Below are 27523 nucleotides of genomic sequence, written 5' to 3' on the forward strand. Positions count from 1 at the left end.
AGCTCTGAGCTCCCTGGCAGTTCCACAGCTGGGAGCAATGAAGGCCCCATTGCAGGGATCCAGAGAACACCCCACAATTGCCTGACAGAAAAGCCCAAATTGTTAATGGGGACCACACTCATTTTCCCATGTTTAAAGGAAGCCTTTTTTCCACCTCTCTCCCTCATCTCTAAATGCCTCGTATTTCAAAACGCTCACTGTGTGTGTGTCTCTGATGGATTACTCTGGATAAAAGCGTTTTCAGCAGACAACAAATGATTTAAATGTGCTTCTCATTATTCAGGATGAAGATGAGAGCTAACAGGATCGTTCATTTTTCATAGTTGTTCTATGGTGGACAGCTGATAACCAGCGCTCTTATTGTTGATGTCGCTTGTAGCTAATTGATGTTTATGTGTCTGTTTGTGCATCCCATACTTGACGCAGCCGTCGCAGTCAATGTTGCCGGTGTTCTCTTTGATGGTCCTCTCGGAGATAAAGGCCGGGTACTCTGTGTCGCACGGTACCTGCATGGTCCGACCTGTCCTCTGAGCTGCGAGGTGGGAAGAAGGAAGGAGAGAGAAGGCGGCGAGAATGAGCGAGACATTCAGCCAGAGATGGTGGAAAAACTTTGAACCACCCCTTTCAAAATCAAATAATAGCTACGCAAGGAGTTACGCAAACACACAGTTAAACACACCGCGTCCATGTAAATATTCACGTTTGAAAGAAAACAGCATTTCTGCACCAGAGCTGTCTCTTGTCCTGCTGGAAATATTTCCAATGTAAATCTAGGCCAGTCATTCTCACAGCATTGCTTGAACTTTCCTGCCACCCAGAGGTTTGAAATGACCCTGCAGAATGGTCGCTTTAAAATGTCATTAAACCCTTTTTTAAAAAGGGTCGACATCTTCCAAACGTAGTGTTTTCTTTTCACATAAAGAAACGGTTTGAAAGCTGAATCGCAGCGCGTTACACATCTTTGCAGAGAGGCTTGTAAACGTGGGTGATTATGTGTGTGATTTGGATGCTGCGGTTTGATTATTAAGAATCAGGAGTGCAGCACGATTCATTGTGTGTGTGTGTGTGTGTGTGTGTGTGAGAGAAAGAGTGCACTGTAAATAAACTATATGGATGTGAGAACGCAGCCTACATGTATAAAGGTCAGGGATTAGTTCAGCTCGAGAGGTTGTGTAGATTGGGTTACGGCTGCTAAATGATGGTGTTTCAGCTGTGTGTCACAGGCCTGCGTCTTTATTGTGAAAAGATATAGAAAGTGCTAAGACCTGAGGCCAGCCAGCTGTGAAATTGTCTCGACTACTTGGTGAGCAGCGATGCCCAGCTTCACTTCATTCAGGATTAAAGTGTGCAAGGAAAGCATTTAGACGTAGACTTTCATTTTGTGGTTCTTCCTCCCCCCTGTTTCACACACTAAATATTTTCATATTAGTTTTGGCAAGAATTAATGCTCCAATATGATGCTGCTTAGTGAGGCTTTCATTTCAAACAGGCGAACGGTATTCGACACTCCATAAAGCATGAGGAATCACAGCATTCATAGCCTGGCAATAATCATATGTGTGCGATTTCATGGAAGCGAGTACGAAGGAGCAAAAACAGAGAAAGGAATGAAATACAACCAGAGAAAAGGAGAGAACATGATAGACTGGCTGACACATGAGAGAGAGCTTTTTCTTGTGTTACCAAACGGCTGTTGCCGACCACCATCACCAACATGGGATAAGACCGTACAGATCATAAGATCACATAAAATAACCCCTCTGGACGCACAAAGAAGATTGTGTGTACAGAGACATGTATACAAAAGCTCTGAAACGCTGAGGTCACTTGAGGTAATGGTCTGTTTTGCTTTTTTCTCTTTTCTTGCTTTTAGGTTTTGGATTGCGCCTCTTTATTCTGTTTTTCCAGTGGTCACACTGACTCAGACCAACAGGAAATGGAGGGGAGATGGCGAGGATGAAGACATGAGGCCAGTGGTAGGGACGCTGGGTGTTTATTCTGTATGCAGCGTCGTCCCCTGTGAACTCAAACATAAGTATAAAGCAGTGCGTCACGTTTTTTTCTTTCGAAAAGAGCAACAGGATGAAAAAAAGGATTTTCAGTGAGAAATTAGACGCATTTTTAACTGCGACTCTTTTCTCTGTTTTGCGAGGCAGGAAAGATCAGACTAAAAATAAAAATAGAAAATCTACACGTATTTCAGAAGAAGCTATTTTACACAGTCTGAGGTAGATGAATTCAGTTTTCTTTGCTACACAAAGTGTTTCTGTTTGATTTTTCTCTAATATGTTAATGAGAATATGTTGTTGTTTGTAACTGTTAAAACAACTGAAGACTTTAAAATAAATGGATATGAATTCCTTCATGTAGACAGGATCAACAAGAAAGGAGGTGGGGTGGCACTTTACATTGATAAAAACCTAAAGTACAAAAGAATGGGAAGAATGACGACTGTTATTGATGGAGTGATGGAATGTTTATCAGTGGAAATAATTATAGAAAAAAGGAAAAACCTAATTGTCAGTTGTATATATAGAACACCAGGATCTAAGATTGAGATATTTAAGGATAATATGGAGGACTTATTTACAAATATAAATCAGAAAAGAATGTTTATTTGTGGGGACTTTAATATTGACTTATTGAATCCAAATCATAATAAGAGTACAGAAGAATTTATTGATTCCATGTACAGCATCGGTTTATTTCCACTGATAACAAGACCGACCAGAATAACATCTCATTGTGCAACTCTATTAGATAATATATTTACAAATATAATAGAAGGAAAGATAAAAAGTGGGCTGTTAATCAATGATATAAGTGACCATTTACCAGTCTTTGCATCGTATAATTGCCATTATAAAGTGAACAACGATGGACATAAGATTATTTACAAAAGAATAAGAACAGAGAAGACCTTAAATTGTCTTAGAAATGAACTTTTAAAGCAAGATTGGAATATTGTATATGAACAAACAGAAGTTAGTAAAGCTTACGAAGGATTTTTAAGAACATTTAACACATTACTTGATAAAAACTGCCCAGTAATTGAAATCAATAGGAAACACAATTATGCAGGAAGACCATGGATGACAAAAGGACTACAAAATGCCAGCAAAAAAAAGAATACCCTATATCGAGAATTCATAAAAAAGAGAACAATAGAAACTGATATGAAGTATAAAACTTACAAAAATAAATTAACTAATATAATGAGATCCTGTAAAAGAGAGTATTACATTAAAAGGTTAGAACACAATAAAGATAACACAAGAGATATATGGAATGTATTAAACAGAATAATCAAAAAAGAAACAAAATATTGAAAGGAATAGTAGCTCAATGTTTTTAAGAGCAGTGGAAGAGAAAGAGATTTATGACATAGTTAGAGGACTTAAGAACAAAACCAGTACAGACTGGAATGATATTGATATGGTAACAGTAAAGACAGTTATTGATGGTATCGTAAAACCATTAAAATATATATTCAACTTGTCGTTTCAAAAAGGAGTTTTTCCACAAAAAATGAAAGTTGCTAAAGTTATTCCCATTTACAAAACCGGTGAAAGACATCATTTTACAAACTATAGACCAGTGTCAATACTCTCCCAGTTCTCTAAGATACTGGAAAAACTCTTCATAAAAAGATTTGACAGTTTTGTGGAAAAATATGAATTAATGACAGATAGTCAGTATGGGTTCAGAAGCAACAGATCAACAGCTTTGGCACTGATAGATTTAATGGAAAAGATAACGGAATGTATGGATAATAAGAGGTATGCGCTCGGAGTTTTCTTAGATCTAAAGAAGGCGTTTGATACTGTTAATCATGAAATTCTATTAAAAAAACTGGAAAAGTACGGGTTTAGGGGAGTGGTTTTGGAATGGTTAAAAAGCTATGTAGGGAATAGGCAACAATATGTACAAATAAATGAATATAAATCTAATTTGATGGATATAGCTTGTGGAGTACCTCAAGGTTCAGTACTGGGTCCAAAAATGTTTATTATGTACTTAAATGATATCTGCAGAGTATCGGAGATTTTAAAGTTTGTAATATTTGCAGATGACACAAATATACTGTGTGCAGGTGGGGAATTGCCACAGGTTTTGGAAATGATCACACAGGAATTAACGATATTAAAGAAGTGGTTTGATATAAATAAATTATCATTGAATCTCGATAAAACCAAATTCATGTTGTTTGGAAACCAAAAGAAAAACATCGAAGTAGAAATATGTGTTGACAATGTATATTTAGAAAGAGTAAATGAAATAAAATTTCTTGGGGTGATCATTGACCACAAGCTCTGTTGGAAGCCACACATTACTTATGTTCGGGGGAAATTGGCACGGGGCATTGCCGTCCTGGGAAAAGCAAAGCATATGTTGGATCAGAAAGCACTGCACATTTTATACTGTGCTTTACTACTGCCATATATGAGCTACTGTGTAGAGGTCTGGGGAAACACATACAAAAGTAACACACAAACAATAACTATAATACAGAAAAGGGCCATTAGATTAATAAATAATGTAGGGTACAGGGACCATACAAATGCACTCTTTGTCAAAATGCAAGCTATTAAATTCCAAGACTTGGTGAAGCTTAAAACAGCGCAAATAATGTATAAAGTCAGAAATAAATTGCTTCCCAAAGAAATCTGTAAATTGTTCATAGAAAGAGAAGGTGGGTATAACTTAAGAGGGAAATGGAATTTAAAAATACAAAGTGCTAGAACAACTTTAAGAACTATGTCAATCTCAATTGCAGGAGTTAAATTATGGAACAGTCTAACAGAAGAAATAAAAGACAGTCAAAACATAAAACAGTTTAAAGTAAAATATAAAAACCTAATTTTAAATAAGTATAAGAATGAAGAAAACGGGGTTAACCCAGGACGGTAATGTTGCTGGTAATGGTGTTGCGGTTCTTTTTTGGTTGTTTTTTTGTTTTGTTTTGGTTTGTTGTTTTTCCATAACTTGTGTATCTGCAAATATACACATTCTGTATTTTTCATATGAAAGAAACTATACTGTGGTGGGGCTTGCTAATTTCTTGTTTTTGATTTATGTATGTTATGTTTTGTTTTACTTCATATGTTTATATGTTTCATATGTTGTTTGTTTAATTTAAGACAAAAAAAAAAATTAAATGAATGAGAGGTAAAACTTGAGGGGGTAGGGACAAATAAGTAAATACTTCAGCCTACTCCTTTTCAAACAAATAATGGAATGATATTTTGTAATGATTGTGAAGGCACATGTTTGAAATGTTTGAAATAAAAATGAACTGAACTGAACTGCTCATCAAATCCTTTTTTAACCTGTTTTAACATTTAAAATTCAAAACCAATAAAAAATGCACTTCAATCAGGCTTAAGTGACAATATTAGTTTAAATATATGCAACAGAAATTTAAAATAAACTCTGAGCCACTCAGTAACTCAGCTCGTCAGCTAATTAGTAAATTATTTTTCTAGCTCTTTGGATTATAATCATTAATAACCTTTTAATGACAAAATTATTTTCAAGTTTGCATCTCGTATGAATTCTTTTCCAAACGCAGCAGATTTGTTTATAATAGATTTGAGTGTTACATTACAGCCACTGCAGTTTGTCCAACATTGTTATAACTGTGTTGAGACAGCGGTAGAGTGCATGTGGATGCGTGAGTGCTGTTTAGATGGAAAGCCGGAGATCAAGCACATCCCCAAAGAGATTGTTCTTACCTTTAGCGGTGAGGTCAGAGTACCACCAGCTGTACAAGTTGAACTCAACCAGGAATCTAAATAGGGAGATGACATCAGCGATAATCATAGCCAACATATGCTGATATAATATGGTCTGCATACTAAATGGTTTCTCTGCAAAGTAGAGAGCGTTAAATTGTGTAATTCTGCAAATTATAACTTTAAAAGTGAAAGTAAATAAATATCTACAGACAACCTCTTTTCATGTTAAGTTTCAATTACAATTTAATCTGCACTCTATACAGTTCTGTAGAAAAATACTATATTTTAGAGAACAGCACATTAGCATTAACTAACTGAAAATGAACAGATCACTTACAATATTCAGACTGACTATATGCACATTATAGATACTCAGGTTCATGTGGGTTTGTGCTCATTTCCACACAGTGATATCAACAAAAGCACGTCTTCACTATGACAGACTGTAAAATGAATACTGACAGATCAATCCTCCCATGATGCACTGTGGCAACAACAGACCACCCAGGAAGACTCCAAAACCACAATGTGGCACCACAGGAAACATCAGGTAGCCATTACTGCTCATGATCACAGAGGATCATGTCAACGTACATGTGGAGACACTCGTAAACAAACATACAGTTCATACTCACAAACACACATTTAATCTAAGCCCTGCAAAGGACATACATGCAGCAAACTTATGTTATTAGAAACAGACATGAGACATTCTCACATACACAAAGTCTTACATGACAAGCTCAGTCAGAATCCACTTCACAGCTGAGAAGAAAGCGAAGTAGGGCTAAAGAAAGGAAACAGATATCAGACACATGTAGGCCCAGCTTCGCACTGCATGGATTACAAACAAAGAGGCTGAAGAGCTTCAAAACATTTGCAGGGCTCACGTCCAATAGCGTGCGTCCACTGTCGCTACTTTCCGAATAGACCCAACATAGAGCCTGGTAGTCATATAGAGTCACCCTGTGGACACAACGATAGAAAAACAAAATAGAGAATGAAACAGAATATCAGAAATAGAGATCAGCTAAATCATTTGAGGACAATGCAGCCCTGATAGGGTGATATAAGTCTTGATTCACACACTCTCTTTGGTATTGCATGCCTGTGGGGCCTTTTGGACTGCTGTGTGGGAGCAGGAAGAAAAGATCCCACCTCTGCTATAACTGCTCCTTTGCCTACCAATAATATATTGGATGGATGTGGCAAGAATGGGAAAAGGAAAGCATGTGAAAGCCGAGAGCTTCCTGAGAGGTTCCTCAAAGTGACGTAGGAAGGTGGGTGAGTGTGTGTGTGTGTGTGTGTGTGTGTGTAGATGATTTGGGGATATTGGGGGGATAACAGAGGATTTAGAGGCTTAGTAGACCCTGAGGGTGTGAGATCTAGGTCTGTCTGGGTGAGGTTATTGAAGGCGTTTCTAACTTGCACACACACGCACACACTGGACACTGTTCTTATAGCCTTTGGACAAGTTCCTGTATACTTGACAGTGCTTTGTGTGTGAACGTTTGTCCAAGTATGTGTGTGATGTCTGAGCGGGCCCAGTATATCCGCAGCCCTGGGCGATGTTCAAACCAACCTCAGTCACAGTACGGGTGACACACAGCTCCAGCACACCGCCAGGAACCAATTAGCACTAAGCCAGGCCACATAATAGCGTTAGCAGCAAATTCAGACCAGTGCAAAAATCTGAGTTTGTGTGCGTTTGCGTGGATGTGTGATTACTTTATGTCAATGTGGGTGTGTACGAATACTCTTCATTTTCTCAGCATAGCATGACTTTTTATGGATTTCTCTTGCTTGGAAAGATGGAGAGGATGTAAAGGGAACTAAAAATAATTCCTGTGCATTTATCTTCATGCTGCGTCTCGGTGCTGACCAATAAATTCAGGCTGGCAGTTGGTTTCATCTTTAAGTCGTCCACTTTAAAATGTCATTAACAAAAAAGAAAAGGCACATTAATACTTTACAGATGGCACTGGGTTAACACAGATCACACTGGAGTCATTAGTGTTAAGATCTGAAGGCTGTTACTCATCACGCTAATACTTCACCAACACCAGTCACATTATTCCTTCATCAAACGTCGACCTCCATTCTAAACAATCCCTCTTCAGCCAACATTAAATATTCAGGGAAAGCACTTGTAGGCCTGTTTGTTTTTATGGGTGGATCTGTAAACTATTTGCTGTCAGCTTTTGATGTTCATCCCTATGACATGCAGGCGTGGTTGTCTACTTGTGTGATCATTTGTCACCCGGGATTTTTATACACTGAGACAGCACAGCACAAATCTCTTCGCCCACGTCCTGCAGGCAGAAGAACGGCCTGGCTGCAGTATTGTGGTAGAGACGTAAACGTGGCCATAAGCTTCTGTGTGACTAGATGTGCAGCTAAGTTCAGATTCCACACATGACGCCACGGAGGAATTACAGTGTGTGTCTGTCTGTTTTGGCATTCCTACTCTGTGAAATTAGGAAAGGTATCCTCTTGGATTAGATTTCCAAATTAATTGCAGAATGTTGCCACCCACTGCTCTCGGCGTTTTCCAGGACACACAGCATTGCAACAAGTCTAATACTTGTGTGTGTGTGTGTCTGTGTGTGTGTGTGTGACTTCAGGTTTTGTCCTAATTCTTTTGTTTCGGGGAAAGATTTGCTATAATCCCCTAATGGAGAACTTTGCTGAGTGAGGGGTCGGAGTTCAGCGCAGAAAAGCTCAACATGATTGGCCAAGTTAAGAGCTGTCAGCATGAGGGGAGACGTGCTCTCATTCTGTAGCCTCCCTCATATTATGTGCATACATTTACACACATGCAAACACTCACACTCATGCGTACACTTGAGCTGGCATGTTCAAGTACACCCTCAGACAGACACACACACACATGCACTTTGAAATACTCACCTCTTGAAAGAGCCCATCTGCAGAAGCTTATTCATCACAGCCCCTTCTGCTTCACCAAAAAAGTTCCCGGTCTGAGAGCAAAAAGAAAGGCTTTAGTTTAATTAAACGAGTCAGAATAAAGTCTTTATGTTCATTTAAATTGTAAAAAAATTAGTAGTAGATGGATCCCTTTTTGCACCCAAACCCTGGAACTAAACTCATCTTCTTTACCGACTGACCTGGAAATTATTTTAGTTGGTCAGTTCTTTTTTAAAATGTCAGAAAAGAAAAACACGCACAGAAAACCTGCTGATCCATGTCACCATCATAAACTGTCACAAGGACTGAAGTCAGGTAACTGTAGTGCAAAGTAAAAATGACAAGCCGAGGTTTTCAAGCCTCATAATCCTGCTACATTACAAATCATTCTCCACAAAGAAACACGCAGACTTATGGAAAAACAAAAGCAATAAATAGTCCCACCACCACCACTACCAGGTGTGTCTTACCTTTAACATTACATTATCATTCTTTCCAGCTGTCTCTCTATGTTAATGTTCACAAATCCTAAACGTGAAATCATCAGTAAATAGAAAATGCTGGTATGGATCAGTCCTCTCGAAGTGTTTGGTTTTCCCTTGGTGAGGAGCAGCTTTCCTCTGAGACCACTGACAAACTGCCAGGCAGCACTTGCTGGTTGGAGTCACATGTTCTTTATGCAGCCAACTCTGTCATGAATCTGTGTATTGGTGAACATAGGCTGGTGTATATGTCTTGTAACACGGAAGAGATTTATGCCCTGATCTAGTTTGTAAAAAAGCATCTTTGAATGCTACGCACTAGCTCCTTGCAAAACCTTTCAGAAAAACTGCACCATCTAACATATCTTCTTATTTTATGTGTTTTATCCTCTTTTACTACTGAATGTTTCTCAGTCCTGAAATTATTGGATTCCTTGGTCTACACAAAAATATGGCATTTGCTTGCTAAAGAGTACTGTTATATATTTTCACCATTCATTCTTCCTTATTCTAATTTTCTTGACTCTGTGGGGCAGAAAATGTGACTCAGCGCTATATAACCTCTGCCTAGTAACAAAATAACAGCTGATAGTCAAAGCTGTTCACACATTCAATGCAACATTTTATAATTCACATTGTTACCTTATTAGTCAAATACATTGTCCCCATTTAATATTGTTATTAAAAAATCGTGACATTTGGTAGCCTAAAAGCTCTGCCACATCCAAATTAAGTTAAAATAAAGCACAGAAGCCTGCAAGTGAGATACACATGAAAAGAACATGCAGGGTAAAGCAAGGGCAGTGACAGCCAGCGGACTGGTTTCTGCATGAGGCAGAGTCAGAGTGACAGCATGTCTGGTGACAGCTAAGCAGAGAGCAGCAGCACGTCTCATTGTGAGCAGTCAAAGGGACAATATTCTGTGTGAGATGCAGAAAGAAAATTACACCGCTCAAAAAAATTGATCATTACGATATATTACAAAGTTAGTTAAATGCCAGTGACATCAATATATACAGTTAGGAAACATAAAGTATGAATTAATTTCAGCTGCTTTGGTGCAAATGAAACTGTTTGGTCAGAAACACACACGAGTGGCCTGCTGGAGGTCGTTTTTTAGAGCCTTAGTGCTGCTCCTGTTCCTCCTCGCACGAAGGAGCAGGTAACGGTCGTGCTGCTGGGTTGATGCCCTTCTGCGGCTTTGTCAAGCTCTTATTGTGTAATGGCCCATCTCCTGATATCCCCCCACACAACTGGGAGTGCTGGGAGACAGCAAAACCTGCGTGACAGCACATATGGACGTGCCATCCTGGAGAATCTGGACTACCTATTGGTCTCATGCTACGAACAGTGACAAGGACACATTAACAGAAATTAGTCGGAGCAATGATCCACGGCTGCTGTCTGTAAAAACCTTTCATTTGCACCAAACCAGGTAAAACTGATCTACAGTTGTTAATCCTTCTTTACAGACTGATAGCCCTGAAGTATCTCCGACTTGCTGTGATGCTGTCATGATGTGTTCCCTTCATTTTTTTGAGCAACAGTTTTTCGAACAGGGACGCACATCCGAGGTGGAGATGACCAGGTACACGATGGATTCAATTTTCTGGTTGCAGTGAAATCAAAATGAAATGTATAACTGTGACAAAAAGAGGCTCTTTCATCCATGTCTCACCAAAGTATAGTCCTCTGCTACCAGAATGAAGCCATTGTTGTCAATTAAGTAGCAGTTAATATTCTGTAAAAGAGAAATATGTGTTAGAGAGTCGGAAGATTCACGGAGGGTTGACTGTGAACGTGAAAACAAACTGACCTCATCATCACAGCTTATGGAGCACTTCCCATCTAATGCTGCACACTGTAAAATGAAAAATGATGTTTGCATGTGTCACAACAAATATTCAGGCTGGTTGGGAACATAAATCCCCTTTGGCCACTGGAAACCTTTAAAGACTTGCGGAATAGGAAAACTAATGGATAGTCAATTTAATTGGACAGACCGACGACCTTTTGTGTAAAGTTTCAAATTGTTATTATTTCATCAAATGTGAAATATTTTTTCAAAACTCAAACATAAACAAACATAAACAACATTAGTTACAGTTTTTATATTGAGCTTGCAAGGTGTTATTCTGCATTTCACATGCAGGTTCTGTGTTAATGCATTTGTACCTGTCTGCTTGCTGTCCAGAATTTCTTCTGAAAAAACTCCAGTTTCATCTGGATGCCCACAGCTGTAAGAGAAAGAGTCACGCAGAGACAGCAGCAGGTCATGTGTTCTGTGTGTTGGGAAGTGCACTGTGATCTCTGTTATACACAACGTTATCCCGCTGGCACAAGAGAATCTTAATATACACGCAGCATCAGAACGCATCATTCATTAACCTCCAATGACGAAAACAGACAAAACAGGCTACAAGGGCGAGTACGCCCCGGACCATACATGCATCAGCTTGTATTTCTGGAAGGCTGAATGTGTAAGTCTACCATGTGTGCAGATGCCACTAACCACACTTAAAATTTCACATCACTCTAAACCAGACTTCTTTCTCTGTGGCCACATGAAATCCATTCCTCAGTCTGCTTCCCTGTTGCTATCCTGACGTGCACTTCCAGAGCTGCTACACTGAGCTGCTCTCACGTCCATAAGCCACATCGCAGCAGGTCCTTAAATGCACAGATCTGACCAGAATTCCTTGCCTGGAAAAAGACACCGGCTGACATTAAATGCGTCAGCTTTTTCGGAGTTGACTACGGAAAGACTGACACATTTACCACAGGCTTTAACTTCTTCTCCTACTCGTCCTCCTCTCGCTCTACCTCATGCTATTAAGACTCAGGAGGACGAGCGTTCTCTCAGTGGGGGTTTGTCATCCTTTAGGTGGTCTGTAAATCTTTAGAAGCATGTCACAGAGCTTTATCCAAAAGCAGTGCAATCAGGTAGCAAACTAAATCAAAAAGAAGGGAGCATCTGAATAGATTTAACAAACTGGATATTAAACTACAGTATGAAAGATACACGGATTGGCGAGTGTAGATGGTTTTGAGTCCAAGTAGTGTGGATATTTGTACATACTAAAGAAGGCAGCATTCAAACACCGAGTGTGTAACAGATTTCATTCCAAACGAAGCAGAAGTGAAACACGCTCGGCCGAAAACACCGCTACAGTTCACCAGACGCACATTTAGTCACCATTCTCATTCACTCCTCCTCCTCCTGGTGCAGTGGTAGCATTCAAGGCAAACTGAATTAGTTTAGGCACACTTCTGTGTTTCTGTCTGATTATGCAGAGAGAAACACACAGTGTAGCGTGTAGATGGGATCAAGATAATAAATATAAATAAATATAAAATGCTAATTTAAAGCATGAAGCCTTCATAGATGATAACATTAGCTTTGCATTTCTTTCAGGATAATTATGTGTTTGTGTGAATATTTAAGTGCAGTGGGGTGCTACTGCATCCTGTTTTAGCTCTTGCCCAGAGGAACAGGTGCAGCTTATCCCATCATGAGCTTTGCCAGATCCTTTCAGCAGCCCACCACTTCTACACCCACATGGAAAACCCAGGAGAAGAGTCTAATTTAAGATGCTGGGCAACAGCACTGGAAACACACGTGATGCTAAACCAGGAAGAGTCCACATCATCAAGACAATAAAAAGATCTTCTCTGAAAAAGAAAGAAAAAAGTAATAAAACAAAAGAAATGGTAAAGGTGTTTTTATAACACAAAAAGATGACAAATTAGTGAATGTATATGCCAGTTAAAGTTATTATTTTCTAATATAGAGACATTAATATGATGGCATGTCTGTTACCTCAGAAAGAAAATCAAGTTAACATAAATCCAGTATGAATGGCAGAGGAGTTTGCTCTGTGCGAGATGGTATTAGGGGTTAAACGTGCACTGATTTGGCTGCTACGGGGAAGCTGGCTCAGAACAAAAGCCCAAATCTGTCTCACTAATGCTCAGGAATTTTCTGTACTATGGGGGAACATTTAATTTCCTAAAGTATGATTTAAGAACTTGGGGGTATTTATGCCCTGAGCTGGGTTTATGAGTCCAAACATGAAGAGACATAAAATCCACTCTAAATCCATCCGATCACCAATCTTGTATAAGTGCAATCCCAGGCAGGGAGAGATGACAACGACTTAAAGTCCACAGGTATTTGGGGAGTCTAATAAGGATTGCGTAAATGTAAATGTCCATCAGTGCAGGACTGCATCTGAATGTTAGTGCTCTTGTGCATAACCAGAATTTGTTGAGCGTGCACATGCATCGAGTCACATTGCAGCTGCAGCTCAAAAAACACCTCTAGAACAAGCATGCACGCATACACAGAACAGAGAGAGAGGAGTGATTTTCACATTTGTTTGTGCATTCATGCAGCAGCAGTTCCACAGCACACGGGGTGGATCATGTCAACATCCTGCAGAATTGTCAGAGGATGAACAGAACAGGAGGATGCAGACAGACTTAACTGACCTCTCCTTCCTGTCTTCTTGTTGCATTAGACTTGATTCACTGCTGTTCAGCAATATAGAAATACTGGAAACAGCTAGTTTCAGCCTCCTAGCAGACACCCCTGTGGTATCAATTTCAAAATCCTGCATCGCCTTATTCTCAAGTTATCGCATTCGCAAGATTTTCAAACCTCTGACCTCATGAGATTTGAAATCAGCCATGATTTTCAGTAGACGCAAATATGACAGCATTTTGAAAATCCTCGCATTCGCAAGATTTTCAGAAAACATGACCTCTGACCTTGAGGTCAAGGTCACTGAGATTCAAAGTCATCCAAGATTTTTAGTAGCTGGACCTTATCAATCAATTTGAAGCTTCTGCGTTGCCTAGTTCTCAACTCATCTGATTCACACACTTGGGCATACACACCATCTGCCTTTAATGGCTACAGAAGTCTGTTTTGGCTACATTGCAAACATTTGTGAATGAGATCATGCACAGATAGCATCTATGTAGCTTCCCCTTAAGGTTATTTCCACATGCACTGAAGCATCACAGGATATCACGTGATCACATGGTGATAATATGTGGCGTCCTAGTCAGTTTCTTTTTAGGTAACTCGAGGAGACGTTCACACGTTACAGCACAAACACAGCAGACTGTCTGGGCATATCAACCATACGGGCTTTTAGCAAATACAAAGGTGTCATCACACATTTGAGGATGTATTTGCCTGTGTAGGCGTACAGAACCACTCCAGTGTGCAAGCGAATGTGTCGATTTGTCTTTATGTCTGTGTGTGTGTGTGCAAGTACATGGATTTATGTTTGCCTGCAGTAGTCGCTCAAGGTTAACTGAGCAAACCTTTAGTCATTTAGAACAATAATAATGAATTTAACATAAACTGGTGACACAAACTGACCTCAGGTTTAACATGACAGAACTGACATAATTGTCAGGCCCTTCAGCAGAGGGAAGAAGGGATGTAAATATGGATGGACAGGAGAGCAAATACCACAAAGGGTATTGCAGGACTGAGCCTGCATGTAAGCTTAATCATATTTATCATAATAATCTCTCCAATCCCTTCCTTTGCTCATTTTTTGCTTCTCCTTCAAGCCACCCATGAGTTTATACAAGCTTCACAGTCAATCCATCTACACGCACATACACACGCGTATTAAAAAGAAAAATCCATGTAACTATATTGCAACCGCTACATATCCTAATGTGTGTGTGCATTCGTGCATTCTGTGTTGCTGTGCTGGGGGCGTGTTCTGCCAGCCCTTCTGCCCACGGCTCATGCATAATAGCATCCAACCATGCCACAGCAATGGGCATCCTCTGACAATGTTCGCTGCGTGCTGAAGTGTTTGAATATTTGTGCAGAGGCTGCAATCCAGATCTAATTTTGTCTAGTTCGGTTCTTGCCAGAGCAAATAGGAGGTAACGTGAATGTCAGTGAATGTGTTTGTGCTGTGATTTGAGAGGCACAGCTGTCCACTGAGAGATGACACACCATCACACTCACAAATGCAACTGGGGACAGGGAGAGCGAGGGAGCGAAGAGAGACAGAAGTGTTGATTTGGTTTGAAGAGCCGAAATTCAACATAAACGAGCAAGAGGAAATGTAAAAGATTAGGATGCAGAAAATTACAGGCAGAGGCAGAAAAAGAGGTTGAGAGATGGTAGGAGAGCAACAGGGAGAGAGAGATAAAGAGCAAGAGAGGAGAGAGAGAGAGCGCAAGCCAGGGAGAGAGAGGCAGAGCTTTCTAACTCCAGTGATTCCCAGACTGGCTGCCCGGCTGGCACTGAGCTCTGTGCTCTAATTCACCCGATCTGATGGGGTTTCATGCCCTTGCTGCCAGTGCTGGGGGTTTTAAGAGCAACACGGGTTTCTGCTGTTGATCTTAAATCTCTTCTCACCTGCTGACCATATCAGCCTGCACAGATGATTACCAGGACAAGCTAATCTCAGCCTTACTGACGGCTAATGGATCTTCAACTGAAACACCAGTAAATGCAAGTGGCCCAAAGACGACTGGCAGAAATGAGAGGTAGGTGCTCCATCAGAGGAAACAGCATAAAGAGCATTTGTGTGTGTCTGTGTGCGTATATGTAGATGGAAAGACTGTTAAACTAGAATATTATGTAAACTGCTCCCTGACTATTGGAAAAGGGTTGCTTACGAAAGCTTTTGAATAAAAACTCTACATTTCTTGTAGCTATTTATGTTGGTACCAGGACAACTTAAAACGATGCTTGCTGCAGGTTGTGTTTGTCATGAAAAACTTCTTTGTAGGTGCTTTGGGCTGGAGGGACACATCAGAGCAAAGTGCCTCTCTGTTTTGTTGATCTCGTTCCACAAATGCTGTCAAAGAGCTCCACTGAGCCGCTGCCGTGCTCATGCTTGTATGTTCCCTGTAAGCAGGACCGTTTGTGATCACGTGACTGAATTCATTCTTGCATATGGACAGTCATTTCAGTAACGAGGATGCAATTATCACAGGTCGTTGCACTGTATTAAATCTCAACCCAGCCATGTTATGATGCGCTTTGTTTGGGGCAAGTCAAATAAAAGCTGCAAAGGCAACACCGCCAAGAGCCACTGTACCAAACAAACACCTGACATTAGAGCACCTGCGCCTGGATATCTCCACACTTGTACAACGTAATCCGAGAAGTCCACCAGCTAAACAGAGATCAAATGATGCTTTTAACTGCATGTTAGAAAATAGAAGACTGCGTTAAAATGTGGTTTATTTAAAGAATGTAGCGGTGAGATAAAGTCATTCTGGTGCAAACTGCAGAATGTTTTAAATTATTATTTTTTGCTACCTAATTCATGTTAACGTTCTTTGTGGTTGGTTATTTATTGTGTTGTTAGCTGCAGAGTGTTGCCTAAGAGCTCCTGCAGGGTAAAGACATAATTTATAAAAATATTTGATCAGAGGAACATGGAGCTTCTGTTCCGATGAAAACAGATGCGATGCAGCATGTCCATCTATTCACCAGATATGTTTGTGACTTGTGAGCTAGCTACATTTACAGGCTTGGGTCAGAGCTTCATTTCATTGAGCCTCGAGCTAGTCAAGCCAAGCTATAAATACTGCTGTAATGTTCCAGAAGGAATGGACATGAAGTTATCTCAAAGGGAATCAGACACCTAATATGTGCTGCGTATGGATTTGTGTGTGGGTGAGGGGTTATGCGGCTTTGGCAAAGTCACCAAAGGCCCCTGTCTAAGGGGGTGGGAGGTGGGAGTTGGCATATTAGCAGAAGTTTACTTTCTTGTTTATTATACAAAAAAACAATGCAAAAAAAGCAAAGAAAAAAGTTACATATTCAAGCCAAAAATGACACAATCCTGTATTTTGTTTTCCCCAGATTAAAATAAGTTATTTCTGTTATTATATACTACAGAAAATATAGCGACAAAATAAACTGCAAATCATCGAACGCCGTTTTATTTACATGGAGACTAGACTGTAACACTGTGGTGTGAATCAATTGCAATTATGTAACAGTACTGCAGGATATTATTGAACACGTTTGAAAGCTGCAGAATGAAGGGTTACAGTGCACCTTCATTTCTGACATGCAGCTGCAAATATTCCACTTTTACACGTCTGATCCACTAATGCGTCCCTTTGTTTCCACAGCGATACTGGTGTGTGCTGTCCTCTCACTCCTGTCTTTGTCACATGCCTGTCCGAAGGAGTGTAGCTGCAACAGCAACACCAAAGCAGTAGACTGCCGGGGTCGAGGACTGTATGACATCCCGCGACGACTGCATCCAGACACCCAGGAATTATACCTTCAAGATAATCGCATCAGGGGGCTTGGATCAATGGCTTTCAGGGAAATACCCCTTGTTCGCATTCTCGATATATCTAATAACTCTATAACAACAATTTCGCCGACTGCTCTGCTTGGGCTGAGAATGCTGCAGCGACTCAGCCTGGCTCACAACAACCTGAGGGAGCTCGACAAGCGGCTGCTTGGACCTATCCGCTCACTTTCACACCTTGACCTCTCACACAACAGGTTAGACCTTGATGCTAGAAAAAAAAGTTATGTTCCCTGATTTGATTTCGCATGACTCTCATTTTATTTTGTTTCGTTTCCCTTTCACCAGCCTGTGGGGTTTGCCGGGAGCCATGGGGGACAGTTTGAGGAACCTCAGCCACCTGGGGCTAGCACACAACAGGCTGACACGATTAGATCGTTCCCTGTTGGAGGCCCTGACACACCTGGACAGCCTTGCACTACGCAGCAACCCCTGGAGGTGTGACTGCCAACTTATAGGCCTCAAACTCTGGCTGGAGACCTACCTCTTTAAAGGTCAGACCACTATCAGCTCTAGGCAGCGACTGGGAAACTTCCATAACATTTCCAAGGTTCATCCATAACAACGCCTTTCTTGCTGGGCAAAGTGCTGATTGTAATATTTAATCACAGCAGTACAAGAAATGCATGGGAATAAATCTACAGCAAGCCAGAGGTCAGGATGCAACAAGTGAATATTCTTAAAAAGAAGAACAGAACTTTATAAAAATGTGGGATTTCAGCATAAAAATGTCTCCAAATGAATATCCTGCTGAGAATTTTTCATTGAAGAGACTATCAGCGTTAACTGTTAATACAGAGATGGTCATTTCCAGCTGCAATAATGTATATCTGTATACAGTATCTCTGCTCTGGCACAACTTAGCAGCAAGACGCCTGCATAGAACAGACGAAGCATCAATGACAACAGATCAGACAAAGCATGAAAGGAGGATGTGATGTGAAAGGAGGTTGCAAAGAAGCTTGCAGACAAGCTGAGCGTTGCTTTGTATGTATTAAAACTTAAAGTTGTACTCTGATCTTTGAGCAGGTTGCATCATATCTCAGACTAATTATAGAGGAAAATGCCTGATTTTGCACCTCGGCCAATGCAGTTGCCCTTTGAAAAACCTGGAAACTATATATATATATATATATATATATATATATATATATATTTATTTATTTATTTACTGGGGGTACTCATGATTACAGGGGAGCTCATCAAATGTCATCTGTATGGGGAACGAGTTAATGATAGTTAATTGTTTTTTTAGTTTTTAAAATATTAAATCAGTCCGCTTGAGAATCTACTGAACACGGTGCACTGCAGCTCTTATAACTGTGGTCTTCAGCTACACAGTGAAGATTAAGAGTTCTTTGTTACTGTGAAACACATTATTTTCCACGCAAAACTAAATCCAGCATGCATTAGATAGCAAAATTACCACTGTATAATGAAAGCCGGGCGTGCATGGAGCTGGCTGGCACGCCTACATGCCTATGTCACCCTGACACAGCTTTCATCTTACAGGCTGAAAATTCTAATTACTACAAAACAGAACAACGAATCCAGATACAATAATGCATGCTTAACAGAAAACCAGTGGTTAATAACACAAGCAGAGTCACAGTGTGTGACAGAGCATGCTTTACAAGAAAACAGAGCGATGAATATTAGCCTCCTAAGACCCGAACTCTTCCTCGGCAGCATTTTGAATTTCTCTTTGATATTTGGGCACATTGGCGCCCGATGAATGTAAAAACAAAGAATTACCAGATTTTTTTTAACCTTATTTTTGTTTTTATGAAAAATGAGAGCCACATATGAGGATATTCGTGTAAAATGTTGATAGAACAGTAGCAGGATAATGTCCTCGTAAGTGGATATCAGGCCCTTGTAGATAAAAATTGAGTATTTTGATCTAAATAACCCAAAATGTGACGTCCACATATGTGGACGCAGGTCCTAAAGTGATTTATGGTACATACAGAAGGCAGTTGACCCATGTTACTCAGCTCTAGTGATCCAACTTCTTTTAATCACATAACACTTGCTAATGTGGCCGTTTACAGTAATATATACTAGACTAAAAACACAAATATAAATGAGCTAGTGCAAGCTTAGCTGATGAGTATGACTGAGGTTTTCTCTGTAAGCTGCTGCAAAGGATACTTGGTGATTAAGTTATGAACAACTGACACAACCTTCAAAACTCAGTGTTGGTCATTTCTAACTATTAAACTCTGACCCCAGGTGGAGTGGTGGATGAAGTGCTTTGCTCCCAACCAGAAGAAATGAAGGACAGAGACCTGCAGAAGATCCCTTACCAGCTCTTCCATGTCTGTATGACTACAAGCTACCATTACCTATTTGCCAACATACACCACCTTGAGTCTGAGAGACTACTACAAAGTCACACCCATGGCAACCACGCTCATCCTTCTAGCCATGCTCTCCACGTCCCCATGGCGATGGGGGAGGGATTTGGTGGTGGAGGTGGAGGTGGCATGGCAGAGTGCGAAACTAAGCAGAAGCCACGGCCCGTCAACCTGCGGCACGCTATTGCCACAGTGATCATCACCGGTGTAGTGTGTGGGATCGTGTGTCTGATGATGCTGGCTGCCGCGGTGTACGGATGCGCCTACGCCGCTATCATGGCCAAATATCAGCGGGAGTTAAAGAAGAATGAGGAACTAGCGGCAGCGCAGGGTGCAGATCACGCCACAGCAGATGAGAAGGAACCACTGGAGAACGCCATCGCCTAGGAGACGACAACTACCCCGAGACTTAAAACCTGGGCCTCAACCCTTTAACCTAATTGTCTGCGGATGTGCCACGCGTGTGCTTGTGCATGTATGTGCGCGAGAGATTATTTATTTGCGAGTATGTTCACCTCATTTCTGAGACTTGGGTAGCTAAACTCCACAGGTATCTATGCACTGATCAGAAGAGTGTCTTCTGCTGTATGCGGGTTTGAAGGACAGGCCAAAGAATTCCAACATTCGTTTTGTCTAAGAAAAGCATATCACTGATATATTTATAACTGTGTACTTGTAGGTATAATCGTGACGCTCTTGTATTTAAAAAATGGACTTTAGAGTTTGGTTGTCGTTTGGTTGTTATTCGTAATTTTGATAACTCATAGTAGGCAGCTGCTGTCAGTCCTGTCGCATCACTGATGTGAGTGTATGTGAACGAGGTTGTGTTTTTATCTGTGACTGAGCGTGTGTGAAAGCGTACTGTACTGTACGCACATATTACAGATGCGTCTGTGCCTAATAATGTGACACAGGTTTGAGGAGGAAGTGTTTTCTTAAAGGATATTTTTCCGTTTGTGACGTTAAAAATGAGAAATTCGCTGAAGCAATAATGAAACAAACTAAAACAACAACACAACTCGGATTCAGCCTTGTTGTTTTTCTCTTCACTTTGTGAGTCTGAATTATCGTCACGCTGCACACACACACACACACTAAGTTTTAGAACTACAGGTTTTGAGAACAGTCCTGTTTGTGATTTTATGCTGATGGTAGTCATGTCCTACAATATGTATTATATATAATAAAGGGAAGCGTTTTACCTGATCAGTATACTGCCAGTTAATTTGATAAGGTCCTTAAAATATTGTTTAAGGAGGGGAAATCTGGGGAGATTTGCTCATGCTGGAGAGAAATCAACTCGTGAAATATTATTTATACATATAAAAACATTATTTTAATGTCTAAATCAGAAGAAAACAGTAACACAACTCAATACACTGTTCTGTAAGACAGTGTAAGACCCTCAGGCGAAAATGCCTCCGACAGTAGTTACAGTTACAGTGAAATGAGGGCTATCTGTGTGGATGTCTTTGCCCATGTCAGCTTAATGATCCGCTGAAACGATGGCATATCTGTAACAATTTGGGACTTCTGAGGGAAACATCGGGAGATGCACATTTGACATTATATTTTTTGCATCTTTTATTTTATTACAAGCAAAATGTCTCGAGAAGAAACAGAAAATATGAAAATATATTTTTCCTGTGTCTATTAGAAAAAACTATTATTATCGATTTTTGGAGAGTTTCGATTACTCAGTGCAGTGAGACAGACGAACGTGCAGAAATGCTTTTGGTTTAAATGCCGTGACTTTCATGGTTTTGTGTATATCAGGGTAGGAGACTCACTGCACGTGTCTTGGGATGTGACCACAAACACTGATCCACACGCAAGCGGACTGGAATACAAATGCGTGCCTATGTATGCACATATTAAAATTGTGACTCGATGTCTGCAGGGCCAGTGGTATGTGATGTCATCAGCCTGTCCTGTTAAGTTAGCGTGTTCGCGTATTCACAAGTCCACAGCTCAGTGGAGCGCAGTGCAGTGAAAACTGGCCCTAACCGCCCTACGCTCAATTTGCATTCTAGCCTACATCTCTCCTCCCATCTGACTCTCTTATATAAAATCATCCGCACAGACACCCCCTGCTGCTCTGACAAACGTGATCATCAGTGCCGTACATCAGCACCCACTCCAACAATAAGGTCTTCTAAAAGTCTTGATGCTGACTAGTCATTTGCATTGCTGCTGAGTAGGATTTGAGAGAATGTTGTTATCTTAAAACTACAGTGATCAAGTCATCAGGGTCAAATAATCCTGTGGGCTGGTGTAAACTGTGGGCTGCTTGTGTAGCATTCTGCTGGAAACCTGATGCATACGCTGTGTGCATGCATGTGTGCATGCTTGTGTGTCTGCGTGCGCCGTGGCAGCGCACAGACTCTCCCATCTCTGTCCTTCTGCTCCAGTGGTTTCCCCCTGGCCAAGAATACCCACGTTGCACTGCTTTCATGTCAGCGCATCCAGGCACCGTGAAATAATTTTCTCTCCCACTGCCCTTTTATTTGGTCTCTTATTTTATCACTGCTAGCCCGAAAGACTTCCCTCGTGTTTCTCTCCACATCAAACCGTGTTCTGGGATTTCTCCACTGGCACGAAGCTGGTCGTCATGTGTTGACGAGAGCGTGGACACAGATCCTTAGTCTTTGGTCCTTTGTGTATATTTTCGCCAGTGGAAAGGATGGCTGTACTTCACAAGTGTGCTTCACTATATGTGACTAGAACAATTCATTGATTTAAAACTCTAATCTAAATGTTAAAAACAGTGAGGAAGCAGGATCATCTATACCAATTACTACGAATAAACCATCACAAAACTTTCATAACTCAACTGACCTATACTCACTGTAACACTGACTCTTCCTGTGGCTTTGGGGAGAGTTAGATTATAAACAAATATAACCTAGTGACAGAGAAACCATATGTATGCCTGCATGTCTGTCCTCCTCCCCCTTTTCCCCTCCTTCCATTTATTCTTTTCCTCTGTAACTGAGATAATGGTAACTCAACAAGAGCCATGAACTTTCTGACTGCACCAAGTTGCACTGTATGGGCGTTACATTGTGGGGCTTCTGAGTCACCAGGATGTGAGATGAGGCAGGCCACAAAGAAATCATCTAGGCTGCAATATGCTTTAAACAGACACAGAGGCATAAGAAAAAAATGCACGAAAGGCACTTACATGCAGACTTTCAGCTTTAATTTGAAGCAGTGTTCCACTGATATGCAGTAATTAAGCATAATTACTAAAGGATGTAACAATCTATTGTAAAATGCAGGGGTAAACACACAGACATGGGCAGGGAGTGTTTCACCTCAAAGTGGAAGAGAGGTGTGGGGAGACAAGTGTAAACTGGGGAAAATGAAGCCGTGTAAGGTTCTGTGGATGTGGATGTGCGTATAGGTGAGTGGGTGTAAAACAAAAATACAGGAAGACACACTTGCGTGCTCGCTTACCTGCAGCTATTGGTGATTTCCTCTCATCCAAAAGCTGAATAGCAGTACTGGCCAAAACAACACTCTTGTTCTCCGACCCTGAAACGCACACAAAAGCACACACAAATACAAACGACAAAGACACGCAGAGTTCACATATCAGTCATATCATAATTCCTTATATTATTTCTGAACTGACCACAGGGAGATTGGAGAGAGGAACGCTGATCATAGATACCACAGAGCCCTATTTATGGCTGCAGCTAACTACCACAGTCCTGAGAGGAAGAGTGCATCCAAGGCAAGTCCGGCGAGTAAATAAGAGGCTTTCAGATCACTTGTATTAGCTGGCACTAATGGAAACCCTGAGGCTGAGAACAGATGAGAGCACATTCTGCGTCTGGAGGAGAAACCCTTTTCTTAGAGAAACAGTTACACTGAATATGCGCGAGGGGCTTGTGTGTATGTGGGTCTTTTTGTGACTCTGTGTGCGTCTGTATTTGTGTTCTGGGCAAGTCACTATGGAAAGGGCTGAACCTCTTCCTAATGTATCTTATTTCAAGCCACAGCAATCAGTGCGATCCACAAGAACACAGCCCAGAATTAATAAGAGAGGAAGGGGAGGTACAGATGCACGGCCAGAGAAAACAGCCAAAAATGGGTGAAAGAGGGACAGAGAACATTTCAAAGGGTCCTTTTAAAACCACATTAGTGTATTCAATTAGTTTACAAAATATAAGCTTCTTTAGAAAATATAATGACTGTGTTTTTTAACTCGTGGGTTCCAGTGTCGTCAGTTCACTATAATGAGGATTTAACGGTACCGATGTTTCCTCAAACACAGAGACAACATCATCACCATCCAAATGAAAGTCACGACTAACCTGTGTTAAAAGGCAGAGAGTAAACAAAGGTACCAGGAACTTGTTCTGCCGCTCTCTTGTACCACAGGGGAAAGTGGTCGGCATTGAACACCCCCTCTCGGTCTTCAGCTGTCAGAAAGTCTCTTAAAGCAGACGGGAAACAGAGAATACAAATGACGCACACGACACACCAAATATACAAACTGGAATCGTAAACAACACTAAAGTCAACACAAACATCAGGCCGTGTTCATGCGCACACACTGTATGCGTGCAGTCAGAAAACGTACTTGCTTGTAAGTTCATCTGGCACCACAAACAGGTTAATCCTGGACAGGCCTGTTCTCGTGCCCAGGTAAGCTATCTCCACTCCTTTATCAGAATTCCTGTATCATGTGACAAATGAATATCCGGCTGTTGTGAATTCATTTTAAGCCAAAGAAATCAGTAACTGTGCTAAATTATTAACATTTTAGCTGTGCAAATATATGCTCCATATTATGGTATTTTCTATTTCAAAGAGGAATAAAATCCAACATAAATAACAACATCATTTCACTTTCCTTTTATTTTAAAGGGTAATAAGGTGACATACTCTGACTTATTAAGCACAAGGCTGGTCCAGTAGGCTTCCAATGGAGCGGTCACCACTGCATCAAAGAGAACTTCCTGAATCAGCTCCTTGTCACCTAACAGGACAAAGGCAAAAAGGCACATTTCCACACGTGAAGCTTGTTCATTAACTTGCTAATAACATATAAAATATGGGGGCTGTAAATGAGCATAACTAACAATATAAGTGGGGTTCGTGCCCACTGAGGTACAGTTTAATTGCCTCTATCTGACTCAGGTAGCGGTGCTCTGGGTGCTCATCTGTGTTGCAGTATGTCCTGTAACATGACAAGAGAGAAAAATATGAGCGTTTGTTAGAGTCACAACCAACTTCAGATCAGTTCCTTTCTTAAAACTGTAATCGCTTTAGTTTTGGTCACATAATCCAGTTGCTTTCAGTTGCTTTTGGATTGCAAAGCATCTCCAGTGAATAAAACCTGAGGTAGAAGGAAGACACTTCTTTTCATTTACAAGCATTAGTTTGAAAAGCATTTATTGTAATGTGTTTAGATGTTGGTTCCCAAGCCTGGAGACCACAAGTCATCAAGTGACACAAACAATCAAGTCAAAGTTCTGCAGATCCCAAAAACTGTTGTAGAGCTGTTGTATTTCAGCTGACATCAAACCTAACTTTGATTTATTTTTATGATTTGGCAGTATTTTAGGATTTAGCCCAATAAAGATGTCCTTTGAGTAAGGGACGGGGATAAAACAGCGGCGGGAATATACTCTTACCATTCGTCTGCCAGGGCTACATCAGGATGCTCCAAGTCATGAAGTCCTGTAAAAAAGAAAACGTGAAAACTATTTGGTTCAAAACAAATACGCAAAAACACTCAATATGAAGTCATAATAATAGGGCTAGGCATCTACATCTCCACTGCGCACACTTAAACACACACCGGGGGATGAAAAATGTGTTTTTTGAATGGATGTGACAGCTCTGATTAGATCAGGAAGAGCCAAGTCATGCTCTGAGCGCTCTGTGTGATGGACATGTTTAGAGAAACACACAGACAGACACACACACCACCACCACCGCATGAATATTAACATGCATGGGGACTGACGTGAAAACAGACATGCATGCACGTGGAGAAACACACAAGCAGGAGCAGACATACAACACTGTCAGGAGAAGGACGCACAACACACCTAAGGAGCCGCAAAGGGGAATATTTAACTTCCTGTGAAGTTGTGGCTTTTTAAATCACTACATGAAGAGAAAGACTAGACAAAAAGTGTCTACAGGTTTGAAGAGGAACTGGTTACGTTGGGCCAAAGAGGAGAAGTTAGAAGACTTTACATACCCAACACAGTTTATAAAACATGATGAATGTTTACTGATTTAATCAGATTATCTAATGTCAACTTCATCCAGTCACAACATCAAATGTTATTTTAACCTTCGTGTAATATTAATCCCTTAATACAATAATCATAAGATTTGAACGGGCATAGTTAATGTCAGAATCCAGCTTTTTCTGCACAAATATCACCGAGGATGGAAAAGTATTTCTTCTTGTTATTGTTTTTAAAAACAGGCCGTTTTATTGGTTCTGACTAATCATTCTGCAAAGAGACTTTTATACCATGCATTCCTAGAAAATGATATCCAAATATATTTTTATTAAACATTTTTGTCCTAAAATAACTTTAGAAAGTGCATTTTGTGATTGTGTTTTTGTGTTTTTATACAACAAAATAATAGAAAAGTATTATTATAATACTAAAAAGCTCTCTGTGATGCTGCATTTCATGTAGTGCTCAGAGAAGCATTTACAAACTAAACTAAACTACTTGCTGAGTGCTTGTTTAATGAGAAACAGAAAAACAAAGGCCCTTAGAAGAAGAAGAGGGATCGAGAGAGTGCGAGGGAGAGAAAAGTAGGAAAACAAAAATAAAAACAACAACAACACAGAAATGAGTCAGAAAGCAAAAAGGCTGATTTCCTACCTTCCTCTACTGTCACGTTCCCCCTGAAGAAAAACTTCCCATGGCCTCTGGAAAGAGCAACCCCTAGACTAAAACAAACAAACAAAACAAACAAAAATAAACAAAAACCCCTAAAACAAAACAAACAAAACATATTTCCTAAAAATCTGTTGTCGTTTACAGATTAACCACCGGAAAATTCAGCTTCGTTAGCTTAAGGAAGTCTTCAGACTTCTTACCTGAAAGGAGTCCCTTTGATGTCTGTGTAGTAGTAATCATTGTGCAAAATCAGCACACGTTTCTGAAAGAGGTGAATATAGAGGCTGCGTTAAACGCCAGGCGGTGCTGTCTGATATCATTTCTTGCAATCTAGCGCCATCTAGTGGTGCAAGTAGTACAAGCTTCTGTTGGGCAGTCCTTAGCTGCAGATGGACATCAGTACATTCATAAAGAGTCTCTTGTGAGCGTCTCTGTCTCTCTATATAAATATAGATATACAATAATAATAATAATAATGTGTGTGTGTATGTGTGTGTGTGGATGTCTGTATAATAATCAGCCTAATGCAAATCGCTCTTTAATATGTGCGAACACACATTTAACACATTCACACATATCTACACACACCTTTCTCTCTCTCTGACAGGCAGGAAGTAAAGCAGAATCAACGGGCTGCTGTTTCCCCGTATTCAGCAACATGTGCTTTGTGGAGATAAGGGGCTCACACGCAGAGAGACACACACCAGTGCATGCACAGCAAACCAAATCAGAAACAAAATCCCCAAGTCAGTCCTGTACATCACTGAGCCAGCTGTAACAAGCCCTTAGCAGAGTGAATGCTTGCTG

At 40.6% G+C, this 27523-nt stretch overlaps 2 protein-coding genes across 2 annotated transcripts in view; one reads left to right on the forward strand and one right to left on the reverse strand.

Moving 5' to 3' along the window:
• cacna2d3a (calcium channel, voltage-dependent, alpha 2/delta subunit 3a) overlaps positions 1 to 27523 on the reverse strand; it is a 136261-nt gene that overhangs the window by 5484 nt on the left and 103254 nt on the right. Inside the window, exons 18-33 of the mRNA XM_082518383.1 lie at positions 26917 to 26978; positions 26699 to 26766; positions 25478 to 25523; positions 24923 to 25020; positions 24726 to 24819; positions 24421 to 24516; positions 24152 to 24273; positions 23289 to 23366; positions 11324 to 11385; positions 10965 to 11009; positions 10827 to 10889; positions 8649 to 8719; positions 6629 to 6704; positions 6473 to 6525; positions 5736 to 5791; positions 418 to 532 (exon numbers count right to left, since the gene is read on the reverse strand). Coding sequence (XP_082374509.1) covers positions 418 to 532; positions 5736 to 5791; positions 6473 to 6525; positions 6629 to 6704; positions 8649 to 8719; positions 10827 to 10889; positions 10965 to 11009; positions 11324 to 11385; positions 23289 to 23366; positions 24152 to 24273; positions 24421 to 24516; positions 24726 to 24819; positions 24923 to 25020; positions 25478 to 25523; positions 26699 to 26766; positions 26917 to 26978 — 1205 coding nt within the window. The remainder of the gene's footprint in view (positions 1 to 417; positions 533 to 5735; positions 5792 to 6472; positions 6526 to 6628; positions 6705 to 8648; positions 8720 to 10826; positions 10890 to 10964; positions 11010 to 11323; positions 11386 to 23288; positions 23367 to 24151; positions 24274 to 24420; positions 24517 to 24725; positions 24820 to 24922; positions 25021 to 25477; positions 25524 to 26698; positions 26767 to 26916; positions 26979 to 27523) is intronic.
• On the forward strand, positions 14975 to 21035 carry lrtm1 (leucine rich repeats and transmembrane domains 1). Its single transcript, XM_082518403.1, has 4 exons — positions 14975 to 15676; positions 17282 to 17666; positions 17758 to 17963; positions 19705 to 21035. Exons 1-4 carry the CDS (start codon positions 15640 to 15642, stop codon positions 20214 to 20216), a joined length of 1140 nt encoding a protein of 379 aa, XP_082374529.1. The 5' UTR covers positions 14975 to 15639; the 3' UTR covers positions 20217 to 21035.

The sequence above is a fragment of the Aulonocara stuartgranti genome (assembly GCF_965226115.1).
Source record: "Aulonocara stuartgranti genome assembly, chromosome: 20".
In the NCBI taxonomy this organism is placed as follows: Eukaryota; Metazoa; Chordata; class Actinopteri; order Cichliformes; family Cichlidae; genus Aulonocara; species Aulonocara stuartgranti.

What these genes read in the sequence shown, in the direction of transcription:
- lrtm1 (XM_082518403.1), top strand. Translation starts at nt 15,640, where the DNA reads ATGCAAGTGGCCCAAAGACGACTGGCAGAAATGAGAG. An exon ending in CTTGACCTCTCACACAACAG is followed by an intron (nt 17,667 to 17,757) that starts GTTAGACCTTGA and finishes CCCTTTCACCAG; the next exon opens with CCTGTGGGGTTTGCCGGGAG. An exon ending in GGAGACCTACCTCTTTAAAG is followed by an intron (nt 17,964 to 19,704) that starts GTCAGACCACTA and finishes CTCTGACCCCAG; the next exon opens with GTGGAGTGGTGGATGAAGTG.